The following is a 27,825-nucleotide window of genomic DNA, read 5'->3' as shown; positions in this document are numbered from 1 at the left end:
TTGCCCTAAATGTCAATAACTTATATTTCCAAGTTTTACCAACTTAAATCACTGTTTTAGGCCAAAAAATACAAGTTGGCTTTTTTTGCAGTGTATTTTTGGCCTGTCAAATACCTAAAATGCATGTTATTGAGTGATGCAATACTTTAAAAAAGAGGGAAGAGTATAGGGAACCACTAGCAATGCTTTAATTTGTCACATGACCTCCATGAGGCCATATTAAAACCCTCTTTGCAGACTTTTCCAAAGTAAACAGCTTTGCCATTCTGTGTGACAAAAAAGCTCTCAAAACATCTTTTCGTGGTCCTTTTCCATCCGGAAAAAAATATTCCTACTAATACGTGAGTAAAACTTTGATAGTTTCATGCAATTTATTTTTAATTAAATAATGGAAACTTATTAAAATTGCTATGTTGCTTCCAGGGAACAATGAATCACCAATGAACCAGCATGAGATATTGGTAGTGTGTGTTTATGTATATGTAATGTTCAAAAGCATTACATTTATCATCATTTTGTTTTGATTTGACAATTTAACAAAGATATATTTGATGTTGGTTGCAGTAAAGTAAAGTTCAGGCTCTTACTATACCCTGTAGGCCATAGTCTACTATTATAGTGAACTTTGCATGTCTAATTTCCACACATGGCAACAGGCAACAAACTACAACCCCCCCTGGCTATTTTTACAAAAAACACTCCAAACATGTTTTATCTAACTGGCATCATAATGCATACCATAGAGGGTTAAGCCTTGCAATGTGGCCTCAGTGGGGTTTTTGGGAGAATATACTGATGTTATCTTCACCTTCAGCTTTGAATACCAATACAATATAATTCAGTCTGCAAAAAGTCCTTCCTTCCTCAAAAACAACTTCACAGCTTTGCTTATGCTGACACACTCAGAAATCAGACCATACATTTGCACTTGAATGAAGTTATTCATTTCAACAAATGACTTGGCTCCCAGGCATTGACACCTCCAGCTACAGCAGCCTATTGCACCTGACCTGCTGAGGGTCTTTTCATGTACAATATCACCACAGCACCACATGCTGTTAACTCATCAAAAATGCAGGAGTAACTTGACTAAACACAGCACAGGGATTTTCCTACAAGTACCTTTGAACAACAAAAACTGTCTGAACAGTTACTGTTTTGACAAAATAGATCAACTTTGGACAGCCACCTCTGAAAACCAAACAATTTCAGAGTATTTTTTTTCTCCTGTCACATTTTTCTAACTGTGGCCTCATTTTTCTATGTAATATATAAGTCCTGCACCTCACGGGAAACTGTACAATCTAAAACTAAAAGAACTGCACAATCTAAAACTAAAAGAACTAAAAGAAGAGAAAACTCAAAAATGTGTTTTGTGCAGGATAACACAGTCAGAATGCCATAAATCATTTTTTTTAAAAAAAGAAACAACACAAATTGAATTTCTTGGGAAAATGGCAGCTGCACACACTTTACATATTGAACTATTTACATTTTTACAACCTCTACCTATAACCTCTCTTGTCCACGGCCACTCTGGATTTTTGTCATGTGACTCTTGGTCCCAGCTGAGTTATTCATGGCTTTGCAGGTGCACAGAGGAGGGCAGAATTTAATGTTTTTTACAGGATCTGGTTACTGCAAATGTTTTATTTTTTTTGTTAAATTCAAATGAGACTTAAATGTCACAATTTTTAGGCTGAGATTTGATGATTTGTGTACTTCATCACACATGTTTAGTTCAAGGAGGCAGAATTTTTAATTTCCGACTATAATTTCAGTTCTTTCACTTTCAGTTCCGTGATAAATTATGTAACTAGCGATTTTGAAAGAAAGCATGCCTTTCAACCCCGCTGGTGGGTTGTAGGGTTCAGAAGGTTAAACGAATTCCCCAGCAATTTAGTATTGCACATCCATAGAGTCGGTGATCTCACAAGACAAATTTAATGTAAAATGATCAAAATAGAGCACTAGAAGCAGATACATCATAGTCTCTAAACCGGCTCGATCCTACATTTCCCATAATGCAACTCAAAAGCATCTTTCAATAGGCCTCAAACACTTTCTAAATGCCTACTTCTTACAAACCCCACACCTCCAGTTTGTAACACATGCACACATTATAAAGTACATTCCATATTGCAAGTGTTAAATAGGTGGAGTGGCCCTTTAACTTAATGAAACTACGAAACCATCATATGTATGTATGGTAAGTCAACATTTTGATTGCACGCAGTTACATGCATGTGGACTACACCATTATGCTATTAATGAATGATTGATGGAGTGGATTGACCTTGCAGACATTTTCAGACAGAGCTTAAATGTGACATGATGACATGATGACATGATGACATGATGCATGAGACATTTTTATTAAATCTAAAAGGTTGCACACAAAATGCAATAGCTGATCTACCAGATTACTTGCACTTGAGCAAAGGACTTTCTATATGTTCATTCATGCAAAGGTATTAATATGATATTCAAACAACTATCCAACACATTAGTTCACTTTTAGGATTTCTAATGTTTATAGCGTTTCACCCTGCACACAGTGTAACAGCAGTGCGTGCAGTTGATGGAGACAGGCTGTGGACCATAAGCCAGAGTGACATGAAATGCTAAGCGAACATAATGAAAAAGTTGTCCTAGTTACAGAGCAATTTACAGTTTAGGCATTGAGCAGATGCTCCTAATATACAGAGCAGTAAAATAAGTGAGCACTCCTCAAGCATCAATAGATCCAGATGACTCAGAGCACGATGAAAGCAACAAATGCTACAACATTAAACCAGAAATGTCAATGTGAAAACATCGCTCCTGTCAGCAGCAGTTATGAAAATAAGCAAGAGTAAGCATAATCATCATCTCGTAATAACAGGCTACTGCTATCCAGCTGGATAGAATAATAACTGCAAAATGTTCATGGGTACTAATGGCAACAGTTTAATGAATTTCCACATATTTAGCTTTATTCAAGGGGACACTTGTAGGAAATTAAGCAGCAGAGCTCCTAAAGTGGAAATTAGGGTTGTATCTGCTAACCCTAATGGCTTCTATATCATCCCTGCCTGGATGCCCTCTGTTCACTGGAATGCATTTCTAGTCATGACAGCCTCAACTCTTCCTATTGTCTTCCTGTGACACAAACAATTTATTACATAACCACAAATCATCATGCAGTTCAAGTCAGCACTACTAGTAGGACAAGTATGAATGCAGGCAGTAGAGAAGACGTTCAGCTTTGTAACAGATTAAAAAAAATGTGTAGGCAACCCTTTTCACATCCCATGATGCTTTTGGTTGCATTTTAATTGGATGCTTTAGTAGACTGCTAGTAGTGGGTGGTGGTATAGTTTGATTAACCACATTAAGCATAACATCATTAGGCCCAAAGTGACAGACTACAAATCCTTACTAGACCAGCTTTTAATTTGCCCACCACTAACTCTCCTATAACAACATGCACACATCTTCTTTTTTGCTTTACTCTTTCCCCAAGAGCCTGTTACACTATATATATCAATCTGCCAAATAAACATTTAACTTAAAATACAGCTTCCTGGCAAAGTTCTGCATGTCGCATTTCATTTAAAAGTGAAACAACCCTGCAGGTTATGACTTTACATATGGCTCACATGGCAACAAAAGTTAAAACACAACCGCCAGCAGGCATAACAGCCACAACTTTGATCCACAGACGCTATAAGAAAAGATTAAATAGCTTGCATCACAGCCTATTTCCCAAACAATGACAGCTGGGACTTTTTTTTTTTTTTTTTTTTTTTTTTTTTTTTTTAAATTGAACGGGGCTGGGGAAAACAATGCCAGTAAATTTCACAGTTCATGTATTCTTTTTCTTTATCATATATTATTACACACCATTCCTTTAACTCAAGTTTTGATTAGGCACTCTATGAGCACAGTTTTTTAAAAATGAAATTCACATAAATCACGACACGTCCAGACCTTATCTCAGCATATAATCCAATAACAAAGCATAACATCAAAATTACAGTTCCCAATTTGTGTTTGCAAATACAGCTGGAGTCACTGGAAACTCAATATCATGCTTATCAAGTAAACGTATTACTTTGGCCTTTGTCCAAGACGCTTGCCTCGCTGCGTTTGAACAAGACCAAAATTGACATTTAGTAAAAGTTCACACTAGCTTTATTCATGAGAATAAAAGGCTGAAGCCATGCATATAAAATATTGATATTGCTTTAACATTTTATGTTTGATCTGCCTGCTTAAGGCATGTTTATACTGGATTTAAACGAAGCTGAGCAACGAATGTAAATGCAGAAGTAGAAGTAGTAATACTGCTCTAATTGAGTTTCCAGTGGGAATAAACACATGCAAGAAAAATGAATGAACATACCTTCATCTCTCTATGAGTCCTCTAGGTAACCAGTGTGACGAATCGGAGGCTGAAAACAGGTTGAAGAAGCTGTTAGACATTACAGACACTGCCAACTTCAGTCTGCCACAACAAGACACGGTTATGTTATGATGACATCACTTCTTCTGCTACACTGCTGGATGGCATGAAAAAAAAGCTGGGCGGTAGACTCACACTTTACATTGCTTGGAAAAACCCATCGTCTGCACATGAAATCTCATTTTTATGCACTGTGGGTTTCATTCTCAATTAAGGCTGTAATTGTTAAAAGTTTAAAGATTAAATAACCCTGACTAATGCAGCAGGCTAATAGTATGCGTGCTCGAGCTTTCGAGCCACATTCCCAAAAATATCTGTGTTGCAAAGTAAACCGTGGCAGGCTGATCACTCTCATTCGCAGAGCCCTTAAAGCCGTTTATGTAATGCCTAGTGTACTGTAGTCAGCAGCCAGACTTGGCTTGTGGCAACGAAGGGCGAGCAACCACAAAGTAACTAGTCGCTGGCCTCTCTCGGTCTGTACAAATGCACGGATAAATCAAGTAGTTTAGGATAAAGTGGTAGATACAGTGCAAGCCGCACGGTGCTCGGTTCGTTGGGGTACGGCAGCGTGGTGAGCCTGCTGTCTGCACTGCACTGACTATACAGCAGAGGATGACGCCATTTCTGTAGCTGACAGTCGGCTAAAAAGGAGAACACTTCAGCGCACAAACACTGGAAATTGCGGGAACGGTGGTCGCCATTCACCTGCCCCTGTCAGAGCCATTTCCCTTTCGGAGGCGAATCTCTTGGCTTTTAGAGAAAAACTGCCCCGAGACCGTTCATTTTCGTTTTCGCTTCTCCCCCTTGTCTCGGTGCGCTGCTCTCTGCGGAGAGTACACTCGACAGCAAAAATAGAGCGATAATAACACTGCTCATGGGCAGGCAACACAGCCACCAAACAAGACCTTTATAGAAATGTCACATTAACGCCGTGTCGCAATAACAGCGTTAAGTTGAACAAAGTGAGAACCAGCCGTGCAGCCCGATTAAAAGTCACTTTGTTTCCTCACAAAATGTTCTCTTCATCGACTGGTCTGGCATTTCGCTGACTGTTCACTGAGTAAGTGAGGTTGCTTCTGACAAAGAACAAGTCGACGAAACGGTTCGCAACAAGGTCAAGCTCGAGGGAGACTTGTAACGCAGTAACATCGCATTAATACCTACAACATTTTATTGTTATAACAGAAGCCAAGGTCGCAGCCCTCATATGTGGCTCTCGGTCGCGGAGGATACAATGTCATCCGCCCCAGACAATTTGCTAGACCAGCCGCTGCAAGTGAGTGATTGACCACCACAAAAAAATAATGCACATACACAGCCCGAGCCTCGGCCGTTTTCACCCCCATGTCCTAAAACCTGGTGGTTAAAGCGTCGAGCCCATTTAAACCTCTTTAGCGATGATTCCTGCCCAGACAGTTTACCAGCGGTGATGTTGCCAGTTACGGAAATGTGCAAAATAATGGTCACGCACACACAAGCATTGAGAATAAGTCCTATCGAGCAGAGATGAAAATAGTCCACATCACATCTGGTCATATTACTGATCAAACGCGTGAGTTGCTTGATACAAGGCAGCCCATCTCCTACACTGGACAAGTCAACCGAGAGAGGCTAGTGATACTGGTGGCACAATAGAAAAGCCTGACAATGCAATTTACCTGTTAAACTACACCGTTTAGTCGCTGGTCGACAAATCATATCCTGCAGCGATGTCAGGCTTATACAGGTCGCCGATGGTTCCGTGAAATATCACTTTTGACGGCTATTAGGGAGCACCATGACAGGCGCTGCTCGACGACAACCTCTCGGAGGATTCCTCCGCTCAACAACACAACACTCCGGTGCTTGTCCAGCAGGCTGGAAACTATTCAAGCCCGGAGTAGCATAACCTTTCTCTGTGCTCATCAGCTTCATTTGGCTGGCTGCAGCATAACTTTGTTATCGAGCTGACCAAGTTTTTTCTGCAATCTCGACCGTCAGCTTTTTGCTGTCCGGTTGCCTAATTCATTCATTCTCTAAAATCCCCCTAAACACATCACAGCATTAGTTAACAAGTTAGCTAGCGTCAAGGTTGGCTTGGTAGCAGCAGGGAAGCAAGCTAGTAAAAATGTTCAAAATAGCGATGGCTTTGCCGAACAAAAGCAGGCTTACCTATGCTGTCAAGTTGAGAAACACCTCTGTTTTTCGACGAAAGTGTATTAGTAATCCATAGGAACATTTATGTGAGCAATCTGACAGGTTTTAACGTCGTCCGTTGGCCCCTGGTTGATGTTGGATGCGGATGGGTAAAAGTGGTTTTCGCAGAGCGCTGCTGTTTGCCTTGTTGAGTAGCTCCTTTAGCCTAGCTCTTTCTGTGATCCTCCCCCCCGCCTCCTGAGAATGATTGACGTGCACATTAGCCCCGCCTCTCCTCAAGATACGCTCGCCCATTGGATGGCACCGTGAAGGGAAACGCCTTAGCGGCACACGATTGGCTGGTTGAGAAGAAAAATATCCATGGTAAGGTGTACGAACTAATCCTACTGGGCTGTTCTCACAATACAGAGAGAGAAAAAACTGCTAAAAACTACAACCCCCAGTTTTGAGACACGTGTGTGTTCGATATCGTCACCCTGTTAAAATAATCGCCGAACTCATTTTTTCAAGTTTTGCAGGAAACACAAAAAACTTCACCAAAAGTGTAACATATGACATTTATTGATCATTTCACTCAAAAAGGATGTAACAAATGATGGCTATTGGCATAATAATAACACTGTGTGTAAATTATGTAACTTTTACACACAGTGTTATTGTCAGAAACATGACATGAGCATTAATGTTACTTCATAGTGTCATTAATGTTCATGACACATCCCATGTCATGTTTATGACACGCTCATGTCACTCTTATGTAGACATCTTCAAAATAAAGTGTTACCATATCTTGCTTAAGTCACAAAGGCATGTTAAAAAAATTGCCTAAGTAACATTTTATTTTGACTTAGACATAATAAATCCGCTTAAGTCACACACTTCACATAGACCATTATCTTAAAGGGGAAAAATCACATGATCTGATCAACTGAGGATGTAGGCGATTTTACCATAGTTGGCTATGAGGAGATGATTTAGGCGGAAAAAAAGAATTTTGACAAAAAATGACTTAGGCGATTATTTTAAGAGTGTGACGAAATAAAACTGCAACACACAATGAGCGGGGCACCCATGTTACATTTCCCCACCCACTCTGCGCCTGCTCTGTCTGTAACGGCGCCCAAGCATATATAGGTAGCTCATCAAAACTAGCTCCTATTGAAAAGTGTCGCTACACAGCGTAGCAATAGCGGCATTAGCTTAGCATAGCTTACGGATATCAGTCAGTAACACACGGAGCTAAAATGATATGAAAGTGTGGACGTGACGCTCATATCGTGTGCCTTGGTCGACCGGCGTTGAAACTGGAAGCTGTTGATATTGAAAAAGAAGAAGAAGAAATTGCCAACGGTGGTTTAGCGGCACGTTTATGTTAGCCGGCTAATGCTAGCTAACTAGCAGTCTGGCAAACAGGAAAACAGGGTGAGCAGGCTGGCTGGCAGGCAGCAGCCAAGGTGGGTGGAGTTATGCACACTGGAAGTGGTTAAATGTCACAGCAGCATTATAGTTTTTAAGCTCCGCTGTGCATGTTTAATATGGGTCACAGTGTGATTAAAATTTAATTAATATTGTCCGTTAAGTTCTACTTAAAGCGATGCACATTGTGGTAGAACTTGCTGCATGTATATTACTTCTCTTTACAAAAACTTGTCCTCCCTATATTTTGTTTTCTATATTGGCTCTTTGGCTTAATCTCAATATTTTAACATTCCAACATGTGCCAACATGGAATAGATATAATGGAACTGATGGTTTAAAAGTGAAATTGACAATTCTAATGGGAAATAACTCAATTATGAAACTTTTTAGGCAGTTGTAGAAAGGAGGAGAACAAAAGAGTTAGTTTATATGATGTGAGTTTTTATGATGTATTTGTTCTCCATTTAACAGCTAATAATATAAAGCATGGAACTACTATTCACCTAATTACCATTTACAGGATAGTGCTTGCTTGTACAGTAACTGTTAGACTAGTAACTATTAACATCCTGGGTGTCACCTTTCAAAAGCAGTGATGACTCAGTAAATAATATTGAGCGAAAAGAAATCAGGTCTTATTGAAGTAATATTGCACCATCTCTTGGTGAAAATGGAATGCAGAATTTTGTTATTTGATATAAAATGTCTTGGCAATCTAATAATTTTATTATAATTTGAGGGTTTGCATCAACATTTTCCTTTTTGAACTAAGTTCCCTGATATTTTCTAAAGATAGAGATTTCGCACCCTTTTTAAAAGTTTATTTAATTATACATTTTTATTATGTAACTTGGTGCAAATTATCTAGTAATGTCCTTGTATGAAATTAAACCTAAGCTCCTGTATTATGCAAAGAATGAGTAATTTTTTTTAAACGGCTGAAGGATTTTTTTTATGATGATCACAGTCGACCATATCTTTTTCTATTTTTATTGCTACTCGTCACCAGTTTCTGTGACTCAACAGTAATGTGATTGTTTTAACTTATCTTATCATGTGACCAGCATGTCCCCATTCACAAGGGGATTTTATGGCTCTGCACATGCGTCTCACACAGTGCATTACATCATGAAATATTTATTCAGATTTGTTAGGATTTAATGTTCCTTTGTTTGATATAGATAGATCTATAGATCTTTAATGTATTTCCTTACAAACATTCATTTTGTATCTTTCTTTGTATTTCCAGTGTCTCAATTATGTGCTTATTTAATGTAATAGTACATCAAAAGCATTTCTCACAATTATGATAACTGCAGACAAGAGTGTAGCAACAATTTTCAGTTTTGTCTCTGATGTCAGTTACAACAAGATTGCCTTTGAGTCTGACATTGTTCCTGTCATGTCAACACACTCCTTTCTGCAATTACTTCAACTGCAATTCTGTCTACTCAACACTTCCCCATTCTGTCAGTAAGGAGACTGCTTTGGGTTTGGTGCTTAAAAATAATGATACAAGTATGAACACGCCACATGCAACACTTAATATTTAAATTACACACATCTTCATTACTTGTGTTTACTCTAGTGTGATTGTGGACAAAGCCTTTCAACTTCAACTAATGTTTTTTTCTGTTCTCAAATATAGATTTGGATTAACTTGAAGCAATGGATGTCAACTCAGAGGCTGCCTCAGAGCGAATTCTGCTGGAACCATACAAGTACTTGTTACAGCTACCTGGTAAGTCTTTGTCCCTGTCAGTGGATGCAGAGTGGTGGAAGAGACGTGTATGGTGTCTTGCAGACATGCAGTTAAAAGTCATGTATAATGCTGATGAATCCTAGAGCTACACTGAGCCTCGACTCGCTCACTTCCTGTTAGTCACACTGGATCATAGCAACAGCAAGATGCCAAAAATGATGAATGTGATTAAAGGCTCTAGTGTACACACAGCAGACATAAATTACATTTGTTAAACTTGTTGGTGTTATTGGGAGATGCTGTTTAATTTCATATCAGTGTGTATGTATTTGCAATGTCGACTTAAAGAGGGCCTTGGACTCATCCAATGTGAAGTATTTAGTTATGTTTTTGTTTTTTTTCTCAATAATTTATTAGGAGGTAAGGCAAATTACAACAGGAACCAATGTTATAATTGCATGGAGTATCACATCACATCCGTATCACAATTGAAAATATAAACATATCGATACAATAGAAATACTGTGCATCATGAAGAATGAAGAGCAAGACATACGGTCTGCCTCCTAGGATGTTTTCTTATTTTATATTTATGGCCCAATAGGAACATGATTGGGTGACTAACAAATAACAATGTATAAATCAAAAAATAATAATTAAATTAAAAAAAAGTAAAAAATAAGGTGAAAATAAATAAATAATAATAATAATAAACTAGGACTGCAAGCAGTACTGAACGGGCCCTCGCAGAGTGGAGCCATCGGGGGAGGAGCCATCGGAGGAGGACACGTCAGACGCGGCGCTGTGGGCCCAGTCCCTATGCGTACCAAATAGCGTGTCTCCTACAACTCAGCTCAAAGTAAGTGTAAAACATGTTACTTGCTGTAGCCAGCAGGGGGCGCTAAGGACATGGTACTGACCAAGTTAGAAGTCAATTGGATCAAATTTGTAGGAGGAGTTTGCTAAAGTATGCAAGCTGGAAATGGGCAAAAACGATGACAAGTGCGATATTCAATCCAAGATGGCCGACTTCCTGTATGTTTTCGGGTATGGGTCCAAGAGGCTGTTTGGCGTGTCTTCACATGATTCATGTGTGTACCAAATTTCGTGTGTCTACGTGAAGCCTACTGTGAGGGCTAGGCATAAAAGTTGTTACTTCCTGTTGCCAGCGGGGGGCGTTATGACTGTGTGTCATTATTGACATGTGGGTGTGTTCAGAGGTGGACCCTTATCACGTGTAAGAATTTTGGGCCAGATGAGACAATGTATGGTGAAGTTATACAGTCTCGTGTGTTATGGCGAGACGCCATATTTTGCCGCCATGCCACGCCCACATAGTGTGACCGTCGGTAAAATTTTATACAACTTTTGATCCCAATGGCCTTATGATGCTACTGACCAAGTTTGAAGTCAATGGGATGAAATCTGTTGGAAGAGTTATGTAAAGTATGCAAGGTGGTCATGTGATGAAAGGGGGCGTGGATATAGCATAAGGGGCGGGGATTTATGAAATTTTGTCATTTAGAAGTGTTAAGGGCTGGACTCTGATGAAGCATTAGAAGTTTGGAGCAGATTGGACAAAGAAAGGGAAAGTTATGATCTCGTGTTTTATGGCAAGACGCCATATTTTGCCGCCATGCCACACCCACATAGTGTGACCGTCGGTAAAGCTTTATACAACTTTTGATCCCAAAGGCCTTGTGATGGTACTGACCAAATGTGAAGTCGATCGGGTGAAATCTGTAGTACGAGTTTGTTAAAGTATGCATGGTGGAAATGGGCCAAATCAGCAGGAAACGCCATTTTCGATCCAAGATGGCCGACTTCCTGTACGTTTTAGGGTATGAGTTCTTGAGACTTTTTGGTGCGTCTTGCCATGATACATGTATGTACCAAATTTCATGCTGATACGACATTCCTGTGCGAGGGGCTGAATTTTCTTGACTTTCAAGGGGGCGCTGTTGAGTCATTTTGCCACGGCCATTCCCGCGAATACCAGAATACGAAAATTTCATGGGAGATTGACGTCTATTCCAAAAATTAGGAGTTTTTGAATATGATAAAGCCCCCAAAAAGGCGATTGATTACCCGGAAAAATAATAATAAGACCAGGACTGCGCGCAGTACTGAACGGGCCCTCGCAAAGTGGAGCCGTCGGGGGAGGCGCCGTCAGGGGAGGGCACGTCGGACGCGGCGCTGTTGGCTCAGTCCCTATGCGTACCAAATTGCGTGTCTCCTACCACTGTGCTTGTGGTAGGTGTAAAACATGTTACTTCCTGTAGCCAGCAGGGGGCGCTATGACTGTGTGTCACTATTGACCCGTGGGTGTGTCCCGGGCTGGACCCTAATCACGTGTGTTAAATTTGGGACAGATTGGACAATGTATGGTTAAGTTATTCAGTCTGGTGTTAGATGGCGAGATGTCACATTTTGCCGCCATGCCACGCCCACATAGTGTGACGGTCGGTAAAGATTTATACAACTTTTGATCCCAAAGGCCTTGTGATGGTACTGACCAAGTTTGAAGTCAATTGGATAAAATCTGTAGGAGGAGTTCGTTAAAGTATGCGACCTGGAAATGGCCAAAAACGATGACAAGTGCGATAGTCAATCCAAGATGGCGGACTTCCTGTTGGGTGTGAGGTATGGGTCCAAGAGGCTTTTTGGTGCGTCTCCACATGAAGCACGTGTGTCCCAAATTTCGTGTCTCTACGTGAAACCTACTTCTGGGGCTAGGCATAAAAGTTGTTACTTCCTGTTGCCAGCAGGGGGCGCTATGACTGTGTGTCAATATTGACACGTGGGTGTGTTTCGGGCTGGACCCTAATCACGTGTGTGAAATTTGGGACAGATGGGACAATGTACGGGCAAGTTATACTGTCTGGTGTGTTATGGCGAGACGGCATATTTTGCCGCCATGCCACGCCCACATTGTGTGACAGGCGGTAAAGATCATTTTGCCACGCCCATTCTCGCAAATACTAGAATACGTAAATTTCACGGGAGATCAAGTTATATTCCAAAAATGGTGAGTTTTGGGATATGTTAAAGGCCCCAAAAAGGCGATTCATTTGGACTAAAAATAATAAAAATTCCTTCAATTTCAATAGGGTCCTCGCACCGTTAGTGCTCGGTCCCTAAATAGACGGACCAATTTCAGTAGGGTCCTCGCACCATTAGTGCTCGGTCCCTAATAATAACTAGGACTGCGCGCAGTACTGAACGGGCCCTCGCAGTACACGCGTGTCGGGGCATGCTGCCGTCGGGGTGTGTGCGTTACAGGGGCCAGTCTGTACCACCCCCATGAATTTCATTGCCTTAAGTCTTATGGTCTGGGCACAGTGGCACTCATTTAATTGAACTGCCGCCAGAGCGCCACCTAGGGGCCGATCAATAATATCTTCAAGAGTTATCCTCAGGAGGGCATTGACAATAAGTACACCAAGTTTGGTGTTAATCCGACCAACCACTGTGCTCGGGGTAGGTGTAAAACCTAATACTTGCTGTAGCCAGCAGGGGGTGCTATGACTGTGTGTAAGTATTGACATGTGGGTGTGTCCCGGGATGGACCCTAATCACGTGTGTGAAATTTGGGACAGATTGGACAATGTATGGTTAAGTTATGCAGTCTCGTGTGTTATGGCGAGACGCCATATTTTGCCGCCATGCCACGCCCACATAGTGTGATGGTCGGTAAAGATTTATACAACTTTTGATCCCAAAGGCCTTGTGATGGTACTGGCCAAGTTTGAAGTCAATTGGATAAAATCTGTAGGAGGAGTTCGTTAAAGTATACGAGCTGGAAATGGCCAAAAACGAAAGTGCGATATTCAAACCAAGATGGCGGACTTCCTGTTGGGTTTGAGGTATGGGTCCAAGAGGCTTTTTGGTGCGTCTCCACATGAAGCATGTGTGTACCAAATTTTGTGGTTCTACGTGAAACCTACTGCTGGGGCTAGGTGTAAAAGTGGCTACTTCCTGTTGCCAGCGGGGGGCGCTATGACAATGTATCAATATTGACATGTGGGTGTGTTCAGGGCTGGACTCTAATCACGTGTGTGAAATTTGGGACAGATTGGATTATATATGGTCAAGTTATACAGTCTCGTGTGTGATGGCGAGACGCCATAATTTGCCGCCATGTTTCGCCCACATAGTGTGACTGTCGGTAAAGATTTATACAACTTTTGATCCCAAAGGCCTCGTGATGGTACTGACCAAGTTTGATGTAAATCGGGTGAAATCTGTAGGAGGAGTTCATTAAAGTATGCAACGTGGAAATGGCGAAAATTCCATATAAAATCCAAGATGGCCGACTTCCTGTACATTTTAGGGTATGGCTTCTTGAGACTTTTTGGTGCGTCTTCCCATGATACATGTATATACCAAATTTCGTATCTCTACGACAAACCTGTGTGAGGGGCTGAATTCTAGGGGGCGCTAGTAGGTGATTTTGCCACGCCCATTTCTGAAAGCAATGAAATACGTGCATTTTCGCCACGATTGAATTTTGTGCCAAGTTTGGGGAGTTTTTGAATATGATAAAGGCCTCAAAAAGGCGATTCATTTGTCGAAATAATAATAATAGACAGACCAATTACAATAGGGTCCTCGCACCGTTAGTGCTCGGTCCCTAATAATAATAAAAAACGGACCAATTTCAATAGGGTCCTTGCACCGTTAGTGCTCGGTCCCTAACTAGAAAATTTCCTTTTTAGAAATTTTGAAAGGGCCACGGGGGCTACTGGCGGTGTGTGTACACTATGATGAGATTCTTCAGAGATTTCAAACTATGCCCTTTAACCTCAAAATGTGTGTGTGTGTGTGTGTAGCGAAAATCGCATAAAGTTACGCGTGTGTGTGTGTGTGTGTGTGTGTGTGTGTGTGTAGCGAAAATCGCATAAAGTTACGTGTGTGTGTGTGTGTGTGTGTGTGCGTGTGTGTGTGTGAGAGTGAAACATGTGTATGTGTTTGAAGCATGTGTATGCATGTGTGAGGAGTGTGAGCGCTTACGCACGTGTGTGTATCTGTAACTGTAATCACATCAAAGATCAAAGCAATCAGATCAAAGCAATCAACAGAAATAACCGACACCTGTTAATGAAAGAGTGACAGCAGCCAGAGGTGGACTGGAATTTCTGGCCTCGAACAGAAAGCATTTTTGGCAAAACCATAATACCTATCATTGATCCGACTTCACTTTGAGCGTCCTGAGTTCTTCCTGAACATCTACATATGTTTTTTTTTTAAGAAAAATGAAAAAATAGCTTTGTTAGAGCGATCTAAAAAAACTTTAAAATCTCACCTTTTCCGAAATCTTCCTGCGTTTTTAATATGGGAGCCAATGAGGCTGTTGGTGGTGTTGGTGGATCATCTCTGCGTCTTACGCCCAAACTATAACTCTGACAGCTTTACCAGAGGATTGTGAGTGAGAAGACAAATTTTCCTACGTTTCTATGTATAAATTATTTCTGTAGAGTGGAATTTGCGGCCTGGAGCGCAGTTTTAAAAGTAATTTTTGACAGTTTTACCTCTCCCTCTACACTCTGAGCGATGACATCACACACTCTGACACGAACATTCCGTGCAATACACACCCATTATAATCTCAGAATTTCTCCAAAAATGATCATGGTCATTGAACAGGGATTGATAAAAAACTATATGACCTATCAAAACGCAAAGTAATACACCAATACACAAGACTTGTGTCTACTGTTTAAAGTTTAAATGGAGTCTCTAGGTGAAATTATGCCGGAGAAGTAGACGTCTGAAAATCTTCAATTAATGTTCTTTTTTGCTCATTTTCTTTCGGCCGTCCCATTCATTTCAATGCAAAATTTTGGGCAGTTTTTCGCGACTTATGTCGCGAAAAATTCATATTCCGTAGAGAAAAGTAATAGCACACCGATCCCGATCAAACCGCACGTTTTGATATATAACTAGTAGCGGGACGAAATTGCGTCCGCAAGAGGAATAAGAAGAAATCCACAGTATAACAGTAGTGCTCGGTGCGATTGCCCCGAGGCCCTAATAATAAATGGACCAATTTCAATAGGGTCCTCGCACCGTTAGTGCTCGGTCCCTAATAAATAAGTAACTTAGGATTATTGTATGTAATAATTAAATAAGTGTTTTAGCTACAGGGTGTAGACAAAATACAAGGGAAGCCAAAAGACAGGAGAAAAGAGAAAATAAACAAATAAATAAATAATAATAATAATGATAAAGATAAGAAGAAAAACAAAGAGAGGAGGAGAGGAGGTGGGTTAGTTATGTTTTTAACTAAACTACATTTAGTTTAACATGGTGTATGTAGAAAAAAAGCATGACAAATGACTAATGCAGAACATAAATTACAAATCTGTATTTTGGCAGCAGTATGTGGTCTCACTATGTTAAAGATGTTATGTTATTCAGGCCTAAATTATATGATTTTAATTTTAACGTTTCACTGCAGCATCAGTAGACGGTTGTTTGAACATGAACCAATTTGTCATATTGTTAATATCTTTTTCTTGTATATGAGGCTGTATTTCACACATTGATGCCACTAAATTGTAATACAATTTAATTTTAATTCCCAGAAATCGTCAAGCTGTGTGTAGTTTTATGGATGTTTAATATCCCTTTCTGTGCCTATATTCTCTTGATGGGACGCTCACTTGCTGCTGTTTGAGAGATAATCTTTATTTGTTTCTTCAGTTTTGATTGGTCACTTTTTGTCAGTGGAGAAGTAACTGACCTGACACCAGAATTTCATTTTGGGTAAATAGGACAAGTCCTAAGGGTCTCACTTAGTTGGGATGTTTCCTCTTTTGCAGCATCTCTGTCATTCATGCTCATAAAATAAGATCATTCGAATATCTAGCATTGAAATACATTTAGAGTGTTTTGAACCTTGACATTTTTTGCTTGAGATTTGGCAAACATATCTAAAAGTTTAATGAAATTGTACTTACCCCCATCGCTGTTTAGATTGTGAATGTGAGCACTCAGCTGGAAACAACTTTACAACTGAGTCCAATACGGTAAAAAAAAAAAACAAGCCTTAAACCTGGCCTTTGAAGAACAGAAAACTTCCTGTGCACTTAGACCAGCCACAGGACTATTCTTTTCTTTTCTTTTTTTTGACTTCTCAGCTTCTTTAGTCAGGTCACATCCCACCTCCATTGTTGCCTAAACAGAGTTATGTGCCCAGGCCGACCTGCAAGTTTAACTCTGAATTAGCTCTGCGAGTATAATAAATAAAGAGGTCATCTTTATTCAGACCTTTAGATAATTGCACACGCTAGGTGAGATTGAAAACTTTTAAAATGGGTGGAAGGCTTCTTTTGTCTGGTTGTCAGATGCTTACCTGTAGTTACACTGGCTGAAATTATGACAATAAAACACCAGCTGTAAAACAGTTGCCGTTTGGTTTTTCTCTTAATATGTAGTTCCTACCTTCCAGCTGTTATTATAGAAACTGAAAATACAAATGTAAGTAAAGAAAGTGATTAGAATAAGCTGATGATCTGCAACAATAGTTATTGTGAAGGATGCACGCTTGCCCTTTCTCTTGCTACTTGCTACATATACTTGCATGTCTTTGACCATTAGATCTTTTGTTATCTCTCCTCAGGCAAACAGGTGAGGACAAAACTATCCCAAGCATTTAACCACTGGCTCAATGTTCCCGAGGACAAACTGCAGGTGAGAAATCAGCTTCTTAACATTCAGAGTCATCTGATGTTTATTGTCGTCGACAGGTCCACGAAGGTGAAATGACACCATGCTCATTCTGAATAGGCAATTTATTTTGTAATGCAACCAGAGTGTTCTGTCAGCCGAGTTGTTCTAACTGAATATAAATGTAAAGCTTGGACGTGGAGCTTAGAGCATCCATGATTTATTACAGGAGGGTGTTAATGCAGCAGAGGAGTAAGTCGAATGAGATGAGAAGGGTTGGCAGCGCTTTACAAAGCAGAACAGTAACCCATATCTATATTTGTTTGATCTGCAGCTTTCTCTTATTGCTGACTTCATGAACTGTTGGAGTTGGATGTATTCTGTTAGCCCGTATAGATGGTGTGTATGCTAACTTTAAAAGTGACTGTCTTATCAGTTGTGAAGGACTTGCTAGCTTGCTAATTACTAGAGGTGGCGGAAAAATCGATACATCATAGTATTGCGATATTTTGTGCCGCAATAGTGTATCGATTCATGGCTGCCAAGTATCAATTTTTGCCGTAGCGGGCTCACTTTTAGGATTATAGTGGAGATACTGGTATCATACGAAACTAGAAGATCTAAGGAATGTGCGTCAGGATATTGTGTCCGGGAGATGTTGAAATAACGCTGCAAAATTAAGCATTTTTTATGTTTCATTCAAGAAAATTCAGAGCAGTGAAGCTTAAATTTGAGGAAAGTTTGAGAATATGCTGCAATTGTTGTCATCCATACATGTTTGATATCAGTTCAGTTCAGTCTGACTGAATACTTTGTTGGTCAGTCTGTGGGTTTGACTCTCATTGTGAAGAAATAAAAAGACTGATTTGGGATGAATAGACTGATAATTTTATCTTATTTGACAAAACAATTTAATTTAATTTCCTGGACACAAAATGCAGTTAAACAGATATATTGCAATATATTGTATCGCAATAATCAGTGTATCACAAAATGCTTAAAATCGCAAAAAATATCGTATCATGACTCAAGTATCAGGATAAAATCCTATAATGGGGCCTCTGCTGATTCATGTAGGCAGCATAAAGGCCGTGCCCCCTGCATGTACTGTCCCTGCTGCAGAAACACAGACCCTGTTGGATATCAGCAAAGTATTAAGACGCTGAAAGACTTGTCTAAGTAGGTTAATTTCATATTAGATAAACAGCATTGTAAGTGAGACAATACCATAAATGTGAAAAATAATTTCTGTCACCATCAGCTCAGCTTTTACAACTTGCAAGATTATTAATAACACAACACTATTTGCTCTCAATTCTTCATTTTGAAAGGCACTCTCTGACAAAGTAGCTGTTTCATCTCAAGGTGTCTCATGACTCAGAGCTTTCCAGTAGCTCAGTGGTGGCACATTAATAATCATTTTTATTTTGGTGCTCCCAGGTAGCTCACTGGGTAAAGTCGTATAGATAATATAAATAGAGCAAAAATGCCCCCCAAAAACTATTAAATAATAACATAAAGAAAATTTCTCAGAATTATGTTTGAAAATTAATAAAAACAAAAGGAAAGTGAAACAATTCCACCATGCCATCTTTGGTTACACTGTAAATTAAATGAAGTGGTGTATGACGGAAACATAACACAGTCTTCAAAGGTTTTCAAAATAAGGATTAATGAATCCAGAAAGATGGAAGACTGGATCCTTTTCAGATTTCTATGCTCTCCACTTTTGCTTTTAAGTCCTCCATGTAGTTGCTGATTGGCTCCCGTCTTGATGGTCTTTGCCAAGACTGGTTTGCTGTGTTTTGACTTTTTTGCCGCTTTTGTTGATAAAAGCTTTGTTGCCAGAATGTGTATGGCCTTACTTACTGAATTCTTCTCAGCCCCCTCACAGTTTCCCAGAGTTGCATTAGAGTTTGCACAGTATGTAAGTTCTCTCAGTCAAAAGAAAAAAAGAAGGACTTTGATGTTGTTGTGAAGTAACAAGGGATCACGGGAGTTGTTGTCTGTGTTGTCTAACAAACACCGTTGCCGATAAAAATCTGCCTGAAGTTGCTCAGGCAGAAACACCATCTAGACACATTTTAATGCGGAAATGTTACAGATTACGCCTTTGATTGATAGTAATTATTGCATCTGAAATGGTATTGAATTGTTTTCATTCCAGGGAGTATGATCGGGCTAGTTACTAGAATATTTTGTTTATTGTATACAGTGGTGGAAAGAGGTATTCAGATCCTTTACTTAAGCAAAAGTACTAATATTACACTGTGGAATCACTCCACTATAAGTAAAAGTCCTGTATTCAAAACTTATTTAAGTAAAAGTACAAAAGTACCAGCATCAAAATGTACATAAAGTATCAAAAATTACAAGTACTCGTTATGCAGAATGTTCCCACTCAGATTGTTTTATGTATTCTAAATATGTTATAAGATTATTTGTATTGATGCATTTATGTAAGCAGTGTTTACATTTTGTAAAGATAGTGCTCATTTAACTTCTTAATATACTGCTATAAGATTCAATTAAAAAAAAAAAGTCTAATCCCTTTAAATTGATGATTTTTTAATGTAAAATCTCGACCTGAAAAGTAACATAAGTTGGCAGTTATATGTAGTGGAGTAAAATGTATAAAGTTATGTAAAATGGAAATGCTCAAGTAGAGTACAAGTACCTCAAAATTGTACTTAACTACAGTACTTGAGTAAATGTACTTAGTAACTTTCCACCACTGATTATATGTTATTATCACATGACAAAAATGCACTAACACTTTATTTTGCAAGTGTGACGGTGCTACAGTGGAGTCTACTGTGGAGCTCAAAAAGCCTTAAAATCACCATTGTTTTCTCCTTTTTGAATGAAAATGCGTAGGTCATGGTAAACAATCGTTTTACTGTATAGAATATTCCAGATGGCAAAAGTAAATGGTGAGAAATAAAAATTTGGCAGCATGTAGGGGTTGTTTGTGTATTTGAAGACATAACGTAGCATACTCCCTGTGAGAGGCTGCTTGTTCAGCTTTAAGTGATCCTGATCACCTCTGTGAGCAGAGGATTAGCATGAGACAGCTAACCAGGCAAACTTACGCCTCCATGCATCCATTACAGTGTTGTTGTAACACATTCTTGGATGCTGCCTGATTAGATTGCAACAGACATATTGAAGTGTGTGTACAGATACCGGGCTGATTGGCATTCCTGCTTGTCCTCAGTCAGATTAATTTCAAATTAGCCATTTAGCATTTTATTGGTTTTATTGAGCAGGACCCTCGCAACTGTCCACTCAGGGAGATAAGGCCGTTGACCTTATTATACTGATACAATTAACATTATAGTGGCTGAATACTGGTACTGTGTAAATACACAGACTGTATTTTCTGAATCTACATGCTGTTTTGCAGTGCAGAATCCTAAGTGCTGAGCCTGTCAGTTCTCATTAGGTTTGCTGTTCAACAGGTCTCCTTTTGTCCTGAATGTTTTATAAACCCCTCCCCAAGGAGAGGAGTCGTAGTTCTGCAGCAGAGCTCAGAGGTGAGATGAGATGACTGGTTTCAGGCCCCAATAAAAAAATAAAATAAAATTAGGTATGCGTCTGAGTAATAAAGTTGTCTGTATCCTCTGAGGAATTATTGAATATTATAAATCAGCGGTGTCGTGTCAGCCCTCCTCCCGCTACAGCATCCATCTCACACTTTGCATCGCTAGAGATATATTTAATCACTGCTTTCACACTGCTACTATTACTGCGAGCTGTATGTCTTCAAATGAATGAATTCAATTTGCCAGATGAATTAAAGGGGCGACACCGCTTTCATTTTTGATTATTTTTACATTACATCTTGCTGCGTTTCTTGACTCAAGTGCTGACATTCTCAATTCAAGAGCATGTATGCTCCTCGGGGCCACAATGACACGTTAGTTTCTACCGATTTTGGTTTTGATTTGTCGAGTTGTAGATTAGTTGGCAGTGTGAAAAGGCCTACATTCATATGCAGATTGTAACCAAACCTGCTCATGTTCTCCTGATAATTCCACTTTAGACAGAATATCCTTGTTTGGCATATCAAAGAACTGTCTCCCCCGGTGGATCCCTCTGTCTCCCCTCTTGCTCACTCTATGTAGCAGCTCTGTAACCTCCTGCTGAACTCATCATGCAGACTGAGAGCACTCCCCTCGTCATCATTAGCACACTGCTGCCAAGAAGTCGCCGCCATGGAAACAACCGTGCCTACAGATAGATGGAGGCAGTGACAGTGGCACACTGTCTCATTCATTTGGCAATGAATTTTTTATCAAACCCCCCATATGTGCAGCTTCTCTACAGTGTAGTAGAGAACAGGTTGCGGAGGTTTGGGAAATTCCCTGAGTCTCTACGCATCAGTTGCCTCGCGACCTTTAGCTGACTGTGTTCCTCCTGTTCTCCGTGACAATGTAGAAAGGTTAGCTATTGACTGCTGTCTTCTGTCTTTTACTTTGAAAACATGTGTCATTCATGGGAATGCCTGCTGCCTCGGGCTCAGAGATACTTGTAGGTTTTAATGTGACTGATGCAGAGTGACTATAATGTAGCTGCCTCCATGAGAAAACAGCGAGGAACTGGGGTTCAAGTTAGCATATCAAATATGATATGGAGCAACTCGTAACTGCTGGACAATGGCACAATAATATCAGTTATCCCTTTTTTAAATAGGTCAGATGTCTGGATAGCAGCTATAATGTGTACAAGGGGTATCATTACATGGAGCAGATAAGAGGTTGTGACAACAGCAGATTGTAGAGCAGTAAAGCCTGGATCAGGCTTCACACTACATTTTTTTTGTACTGCAGGGCTTTTCCCAGGAAATAGTAAGAGTAGTCGCAGTTCTCTATTAATTTAATTTAAACTCTTGCACTTTCCTGATTCATAAAGGTCAATAGATCATGATTTTATGCCCTTACAACTGTCATTTACATTTACAAATTCATCTTTAAAAAGATAGGCTATGTGCAAGCAAGTGTAATATAACCACCATATTTTTTGGCCATATGGTCAAATTTTAATAATTAATTTCAAAAGTAATAGCAATAACTTACTTCACCAGTCAATAAAACAAACTAAAAAAAAAAGAGCTACCAACCAATAACTTGCTTACTTATTTATAGCCGAGACCTTTTTATTTGCTGCTTAAATCGAACATTCCAACATAAATTATGCCAGAGAAATACGACAGGGTGCAAAGTGTGCCAACCAACCCCGGTCTCCCCTACATTACTCACAAGGAAACAGCGGTCCCATGTGCCAGATGATTAAAAATTAAAGATTTATGTTGCAGGCACAAATGGTTTAAATAGGGCCCTGCTGAAATAGCTCCTCAGTTCTTTCCCCTAAATGTTAAAGCTTTATTTCATATATCAAGTGCATAGTTTTTTTTGTTTTTAAGGTGAGGTAACCCACCACGCCTTTGAAACAATGCAGGAATACCTACAGTTTTAGTAAATTGGTTACGGGATCTATATTGTGCACAGTTGTCTTTGGCTTCACCACACAGCATCAAAAACAATACAAGACAAGTGATAAAGACAGACAGAGATACATCATCAAAATACAAAACATAAATCCCAGATTAAGATTACACTGTTGCTTCTTGAGCATATTACAAAAATGCTTGGGACATCTGCCATATTTAATTATGTCTGCGCACTAAGACTGCTGTTCTGGATGAATGAGAAAGCATTTTTGAATGACACAATCCAGTAGGCGCGGTGTGTGATCATGTGGGATGACCATGTTAAAGCCTTGGCCAGACTTCAGCGGTCCTGCAGTGTGACTCAGAGGGATTATTGTAGCTGATAACCACGACGAGAGTGAAACCGGTTTGTCCGTGCACACAACTGACTTGTCTGTTTCAGAGTTATTTCCCAGTTAGTTCCTCAATATATTGGACTCAGTTGTTTGTTGTGAAGGAGTCTTTGCATTCTTAATGGATCACTGATTGTAGCTTTGGCAAACAGAGTGAGTTTCTGCGTCAGTAACCTCTGGTGATAATCAATGAAGTCTCGCGGAGCAGTGAAGACACTCTGCACTTAAATGGCAGCATTACACAGCGACAGTGTGACTAATTTGTTCCCTTGGAGACACTTAAAGTCCAGAACTTGAAAATTGTTGGTTCTCGTGTTTGGGTTTGATAACTGCTGTTATTATCTGAGGCTTCAAATCTTTGTCTTGATTGTGTCCTTGTTTCTTTTTATCCAGGGAACAGGGAATTGTAATTCACAGAGACCACAGTCTCTTTCAGTGAACCTTTGAATCCTTGAGTGTGTTTTTTGTGCTCCGCAATATTCCATTTTCTCCTTCATGTGTGCATTCATTGAACTCTACCCACAGACTCTCTCTCTCTCTCTCTCTCTCTCTCTCTCTCTCTCTCTCGTAAGTGGCTCACTGAGGTTGCAGGGTGAACGAGTGTCGGGACCCTGCCGAGGGAAAGGTTGTGTTTGGCGGATAAACTGCTCAACTGGCCCAGCCTTGGCCATCTGCCTGACCCACTGAGCCTCTCTTTGTGTTCCCCAGCCCCGTACAAACAGCTTTCATTACCAGGCCACACCACTTGTCTTTAAATCAGCAGAGCACTCCAGCAGGCTGCAGAGCCAGCTCAAGACAGCAGACACCTGATGGCAACTAGGCTCGGGTACCATTCACATTTGAACTGGTACCAGTGACTTGAATTTGTGAACAGCACCCAACCATCCTTTTTTTTTTTTTTTTACCCTTTCCTCTCTATAATAACAAATATGGAATTTAAGTTGTAAAAAATAAGTCCAAACTTCTCCATTTTATCACACAAACTAAAACCCCTCCCTAACTCCCTCTCCCCTTCCAAAGCCGTGCCTCCAGTCTGGCTGGATTTTTTTCTCCTTGTTTATAAAAATCTTCCTCTATGCCTAGAGAATGCTGTTGTGTATATCTCAGAGGAAGCACATGATATCCTCTACGTTCACTGCGTCCAGTTTTGAAATAATTCCCTCCAATATTGTGAATCATATTGTAGTTGCATTATCAGTCAAAACAATCGCAATTAGATATTTTTTCCAAATCCTTCCGCTCTAGCCCTTAGCTAATATTCCCATTGTCCACACAGCTCTTGAGGGTCACGCTGTATTAAAGCTGTTAGAGCTTGTCAATACAATCATCATTTATGGCTGAGTAGCTCAGGATAAGTACTCAGCCCACATCATTCTCTCTTTAGAGGACGAGAAATTTTGATGAGCCCTGGAGCCTCACCTGTAAACTGCTTAACCATGTGAATACACATCTTCTACACTCATCAAGTCACTGTTGCTTCTCCTTACAGTAGAGCAGATAAGAGCGACAGCACTCCTGTCAGTCTCTGAATCTGAAGCCGCTCCCATCTGGAGTGTATCTTTGCTGAACTCTTCATTCTCTCTGACTGACTGCCTGTTTTTCTTTTCCAGCAATAACAATTTGTCTGCTGATGGAGACTCTCACTAGAGCAGTGCAGACAATAATGTAGACATGGCACCCTCTGCTGTCTACAAGTTGTAATGCATAATTTACACAGAGTTCATGAGGACCTGTTACTAGTCACAAAGAGGGAAGTTTTCTCAGCATAAAAATCATCTTAATGATCCGTTTGTGTTCAGGTGATCATCGAGGTGACTGAGATGCTGCACAACGCCAGCTTGCTCATAGACGACATCGAGGACAGCTCCAAGCTGCGGCGAGGCTTCCCCGTGGCCCACAGCATCTACGGCATCCCCTCCGTTATCAACTCGGCCAACTACGTCTACTTCTTGGGCTTGGAGAAGGTGCTGACCCTGGAGCACCCCGAGGCTGTCCGAGTGTTTACCCGGCAGCTGCTGGAGCTGCACCGCGGTCAGGGTCTGGACATCCACTGGAGGGACACCTACACCTGTCCCACCGAGCAGGAGTACCGCAACATGGTGCTGCAGAAAACCGGCGGACTCTTTGGTCTGGCTGTGGGCCTGATGCAGCTCTTCTCGGACTGGAAGCAGGACCTGAAACCGCTCCTGGACGCACTGGGCCTCTTCTTCCAGATCCGCGATGACTACGCCAACCTGAGCTCTCACGAGTACAGCGAGAACAAGAGCTTCTGCGAGGACCTGACTGAGGGCAAGTTCTCTTTCCTCACAATTCACGCCATTTGGTCTCGTCCAGAGAGCACCCAGGTGCAGAACATCCTGAGGCAGCGCACGGAGAACAAGGACATCAAACGATACTGCGTGGACTACCTGGAGAAGGTAGGCTCATTCGCCTACACCCGTCAGACTCTGCGGGACCTGGAGGCGGAGGTCTACCGTCTCATCGGAGAGTTTGGGGGAAACCCTCAACTGGAGAGCCTCATCACACACCTGAGCAAAATGCACCGTGAGGCTGAAGCCACAGCGGAGTCCGACCCTGAGCTGTCAGTGATGATAGATGATTCGCTGATTTAGTGATGCAGATATACACAGAAGCTTGACACATACCAGTATGTTACACTCACTAACTATTAAATGACTCACACTCTATAATAACCTTCATAAATAAATGGTCAGTGGATAGTTATTTTACTGTTAACAGACAATTAAATTATAAATATTCACGTTTACCAATTATTAGTAATGCTATAATTTGTTATTTTGAAAGTTTATTGTTCCACACGTTACAAAAAAATGTTGTACTATATTAACAAATACTTGATGTGGTATATAAAATATGAAATTGATTACCAAATGAAGAAATTGTTTGTAAACCATCTACAAACATTATTTTGATGCTATTATAAAATTGGAGCTAATTCTTATAATACGTTAATAATAATAAGTGGTTTGTAAAGTGTCAAGTTCTATTAAATATATATAATATCTACATAATATCTACAATCCCAATTTCAAAAAAAGTTGGGACAAATGCAATCATTTGAAAATCTACATTTATTTGAATGAATTACAAAGACACAATATTAAATGTAACTTTTATTTTGTAAAAAAAAAAAAAAAAAAAAACTTTTTGTAAAAATATGCACTAACAATTTGTTACATTCTGTTTTTATTAAGTGTCCCAATTTTATTTGGAATCAGCGTGTATGTCAGTAATGTTTATAGATGCTTTACAAAGTATCAACCATTTAAGTGTTGTAATCATCAGTTGCAACTTTATAACAGCCATCCAAATATTTTTATAGAGTTTACAAATCATTTGGTGATCATTAACAAATACTAATCAAAGTGTGGAACAATCAACTGTGAAATAACATTAAATATATCATCATTAATGACTTGTAAGCATTCCCAATTATAATTTAATCATTTGTTGACAGTGAAAAAACCATAAACGAGAATTTAATTAACTCGACAGCTTTGACTGCGTTCAGCAGCTACGAGACAGCGAATCAGCCCCAAATGTTGCCTTTCTCCTCTGTGTGCTTGACGGCATCCTTCAAGTGTTGCTTAACAAAATAAACATCACCAATCCAATTGTAGCTGCACAGTCTGTGGAAGAAATACATTCAAAAAGAAACTAACTGTTTAAGTTGGTTTTATGTTTTCTTTTCTGAAAATGAAAAACAAGCTCAAAAGCCTTCCTCTTGATGTGTACTACAGTGCATATAAATGTGTTTTTTTATGTATTGCCACCAAATGAAAATTGTTTATCTAAAGCTGAGTGAATGCTGGGTGTTTTTTTCTGAAGTCCCTGTTTAAAATAAGATGTCTCAAGTGTGTGATGATGTGTGATTTTGGGATCCTTAATCATTAAGCCGCCAGAGTGCCAATCCTGTAGAAAAAGACCTCTGCAACTCAATTGTCTACTTGTTATGTAACACGCTGGCATTATATGCAAAGTAGTGCTCACGCTGTTTCTGCTGTAATACTCTGTTGATGTTTTGGGTTATTCCATCTGGTTCAGCTTCAACACAGTTTTTCACATCCCTAATATTTTATTAGGGTGATTCTGTTATATTTGTAAGTAGACACTGTGCTGCAGTTAAGAACTTATTTGCATCTGTTGAATAAAAAAAAAGCTTTAAATATAACCTGTGGGCTTTTCTGACTTCTGAAACAAAATCTCACATCTCCCTGTGGCATCAAGGCTAGTTGGGTTTTCATTGTTTTCAACTGAAGGTGTTTGATGTGACGGGGGAAAAGAGGGATCCTTCTCCAGAGATAAGCAGCACCATCTACTGAGCACACGGGTGTAATGGAAACTCAAGATGTGACTAACAAAAAGTACAGCAGTTTTAGGCTCCTTATCCGGGATCATGCTCACACATATGTATGGTCCCAGCATTACAAAACATTTAATAGCTATAACAGCACAACTCTGACTAGATGGGACAATCTGAGAGCCATGAGATCAATTTCACGTTTGATCACTTCCTTCCTCACTTTGCATTTTAAGTTATTTGCCGTGCGTGTGCTTTTTATATAAAGTTATTTACTACCAAAGA

At 40.0% G+C, this 27,825-nt stretch overlaps 2 protein-coding genes across 6 annotated transcripts in view; one reads left to right on the top strand and one right to left on the bottom strand.

The window, feature by feature from the left end:
* The window catches only part of arid4b (AT-rich interaction domain 4B), a 59,058-nt gene extending 51,852 nt beyond the window's left edge, over positions 1-7,206 (bottom strand). For 2 of the 3 annotated variants that reach the window (XM_059323860.1, XM_059323861.1), the window contains exons 1-2: positions 6,599-7,206; positions 4,388-4,436 (exon numbers count right to left, since the gene is read on the bottom strand). In XM_059323860.1, the coding sequence (XP_059179843.1) occupies positions 4,388-4,393 (6 nt within the window). In that variant the 5' untranslated portion in view covers positions 4,394-4,436; positions 6,599-7,206. The remainder of the gene's footprint in view (positions 1-4,387; positions 4,437-6,598) is intronic. The other variant, XM_059323862.1, reaches the window with a different exon arrangement.
* ggps1 (geranylgeranyl diphosphate synthase 1) lies at positions 268-27,825 on the top strand. Of its 3 annotated transcripts, XM_059323865.1 has the most exons (5): positions 7,587-8,037; positions 9,651-9,743; positions 10,423-10,563; positions 17,329-17,399; positions 25,019-27,825. In XM_059323865.1, the coding sequence occupies exon 5, from the start codon at positions 25,040-25,042 to the stop codon at positions 25,829-25,831; it is 792 nt and encodes a 263-aa protein (XP_059179848.1). In that variant the 5' UTR covers positions 7,587-8,037; positions 9,651-9,743; positions 10,423-10,563; positions 17,329-17,399; positions 25,019-25,039; the 3' UTR covers positions 25,832-27,825. The 3 variants fall into 3 exon arrangements, with proteins under 3 accessions (XP_059179847.1, XP_059179848.1, XP_059179846.1); XM_059323864.1 differs by lacking the exons at positions 7,587-8,037; positions 10,423-10,563 and adding an exon at positions 268-341; XM_059323863.1 differs by lacking the exon at positions 10,423-10,563 and having other exon boundaries at positions 7,588-8,037.

Source organism: Centropristis striata, chromosome 20, assembly GCF_030273125.1.
Source record: "Centropristis striata isolate RG_2023a ecotype Rhode Island chromosome 20, C.striata_1.0, whole genome shotgun sequence".
Taxonomy (NCBI): domain Eukaryota; kingdom Metazoa; phylum Chordata; class Actinopteri; order Perciformes; family Serranidae; genus Centropristis; species Centropristis striata.
Note: the sequence above shows the minus strand (reverse complement) of the source record. Positions and strands in the feature narration are given on the sequence as shown.

Bases quoted from the DNA above. Each gene is read 5' to 3' on its own strand.
- ggps1 (XM_059323864.1), top strand. From the start codon at position 9,671: ATGGATGTCAACTCAGAGGCTGCCTCAGAGCGAATTCTGCTGGAACCA. The intron at 9,744-17,328 runs GTAAGTCTTTGT...ATCTCTCCTCAG, and splicing joins GTACTTGTTACAGCTACCTG to GCAAACAGGTGAGGACAAAA. The intron at 17,400-25,018 runs GTGAGAAATCAG...GTTTGTGTTCAG, and splicing joins TTCCCGAGGACAAACTGCAG to GTGATCATCGAGGTGACTGA.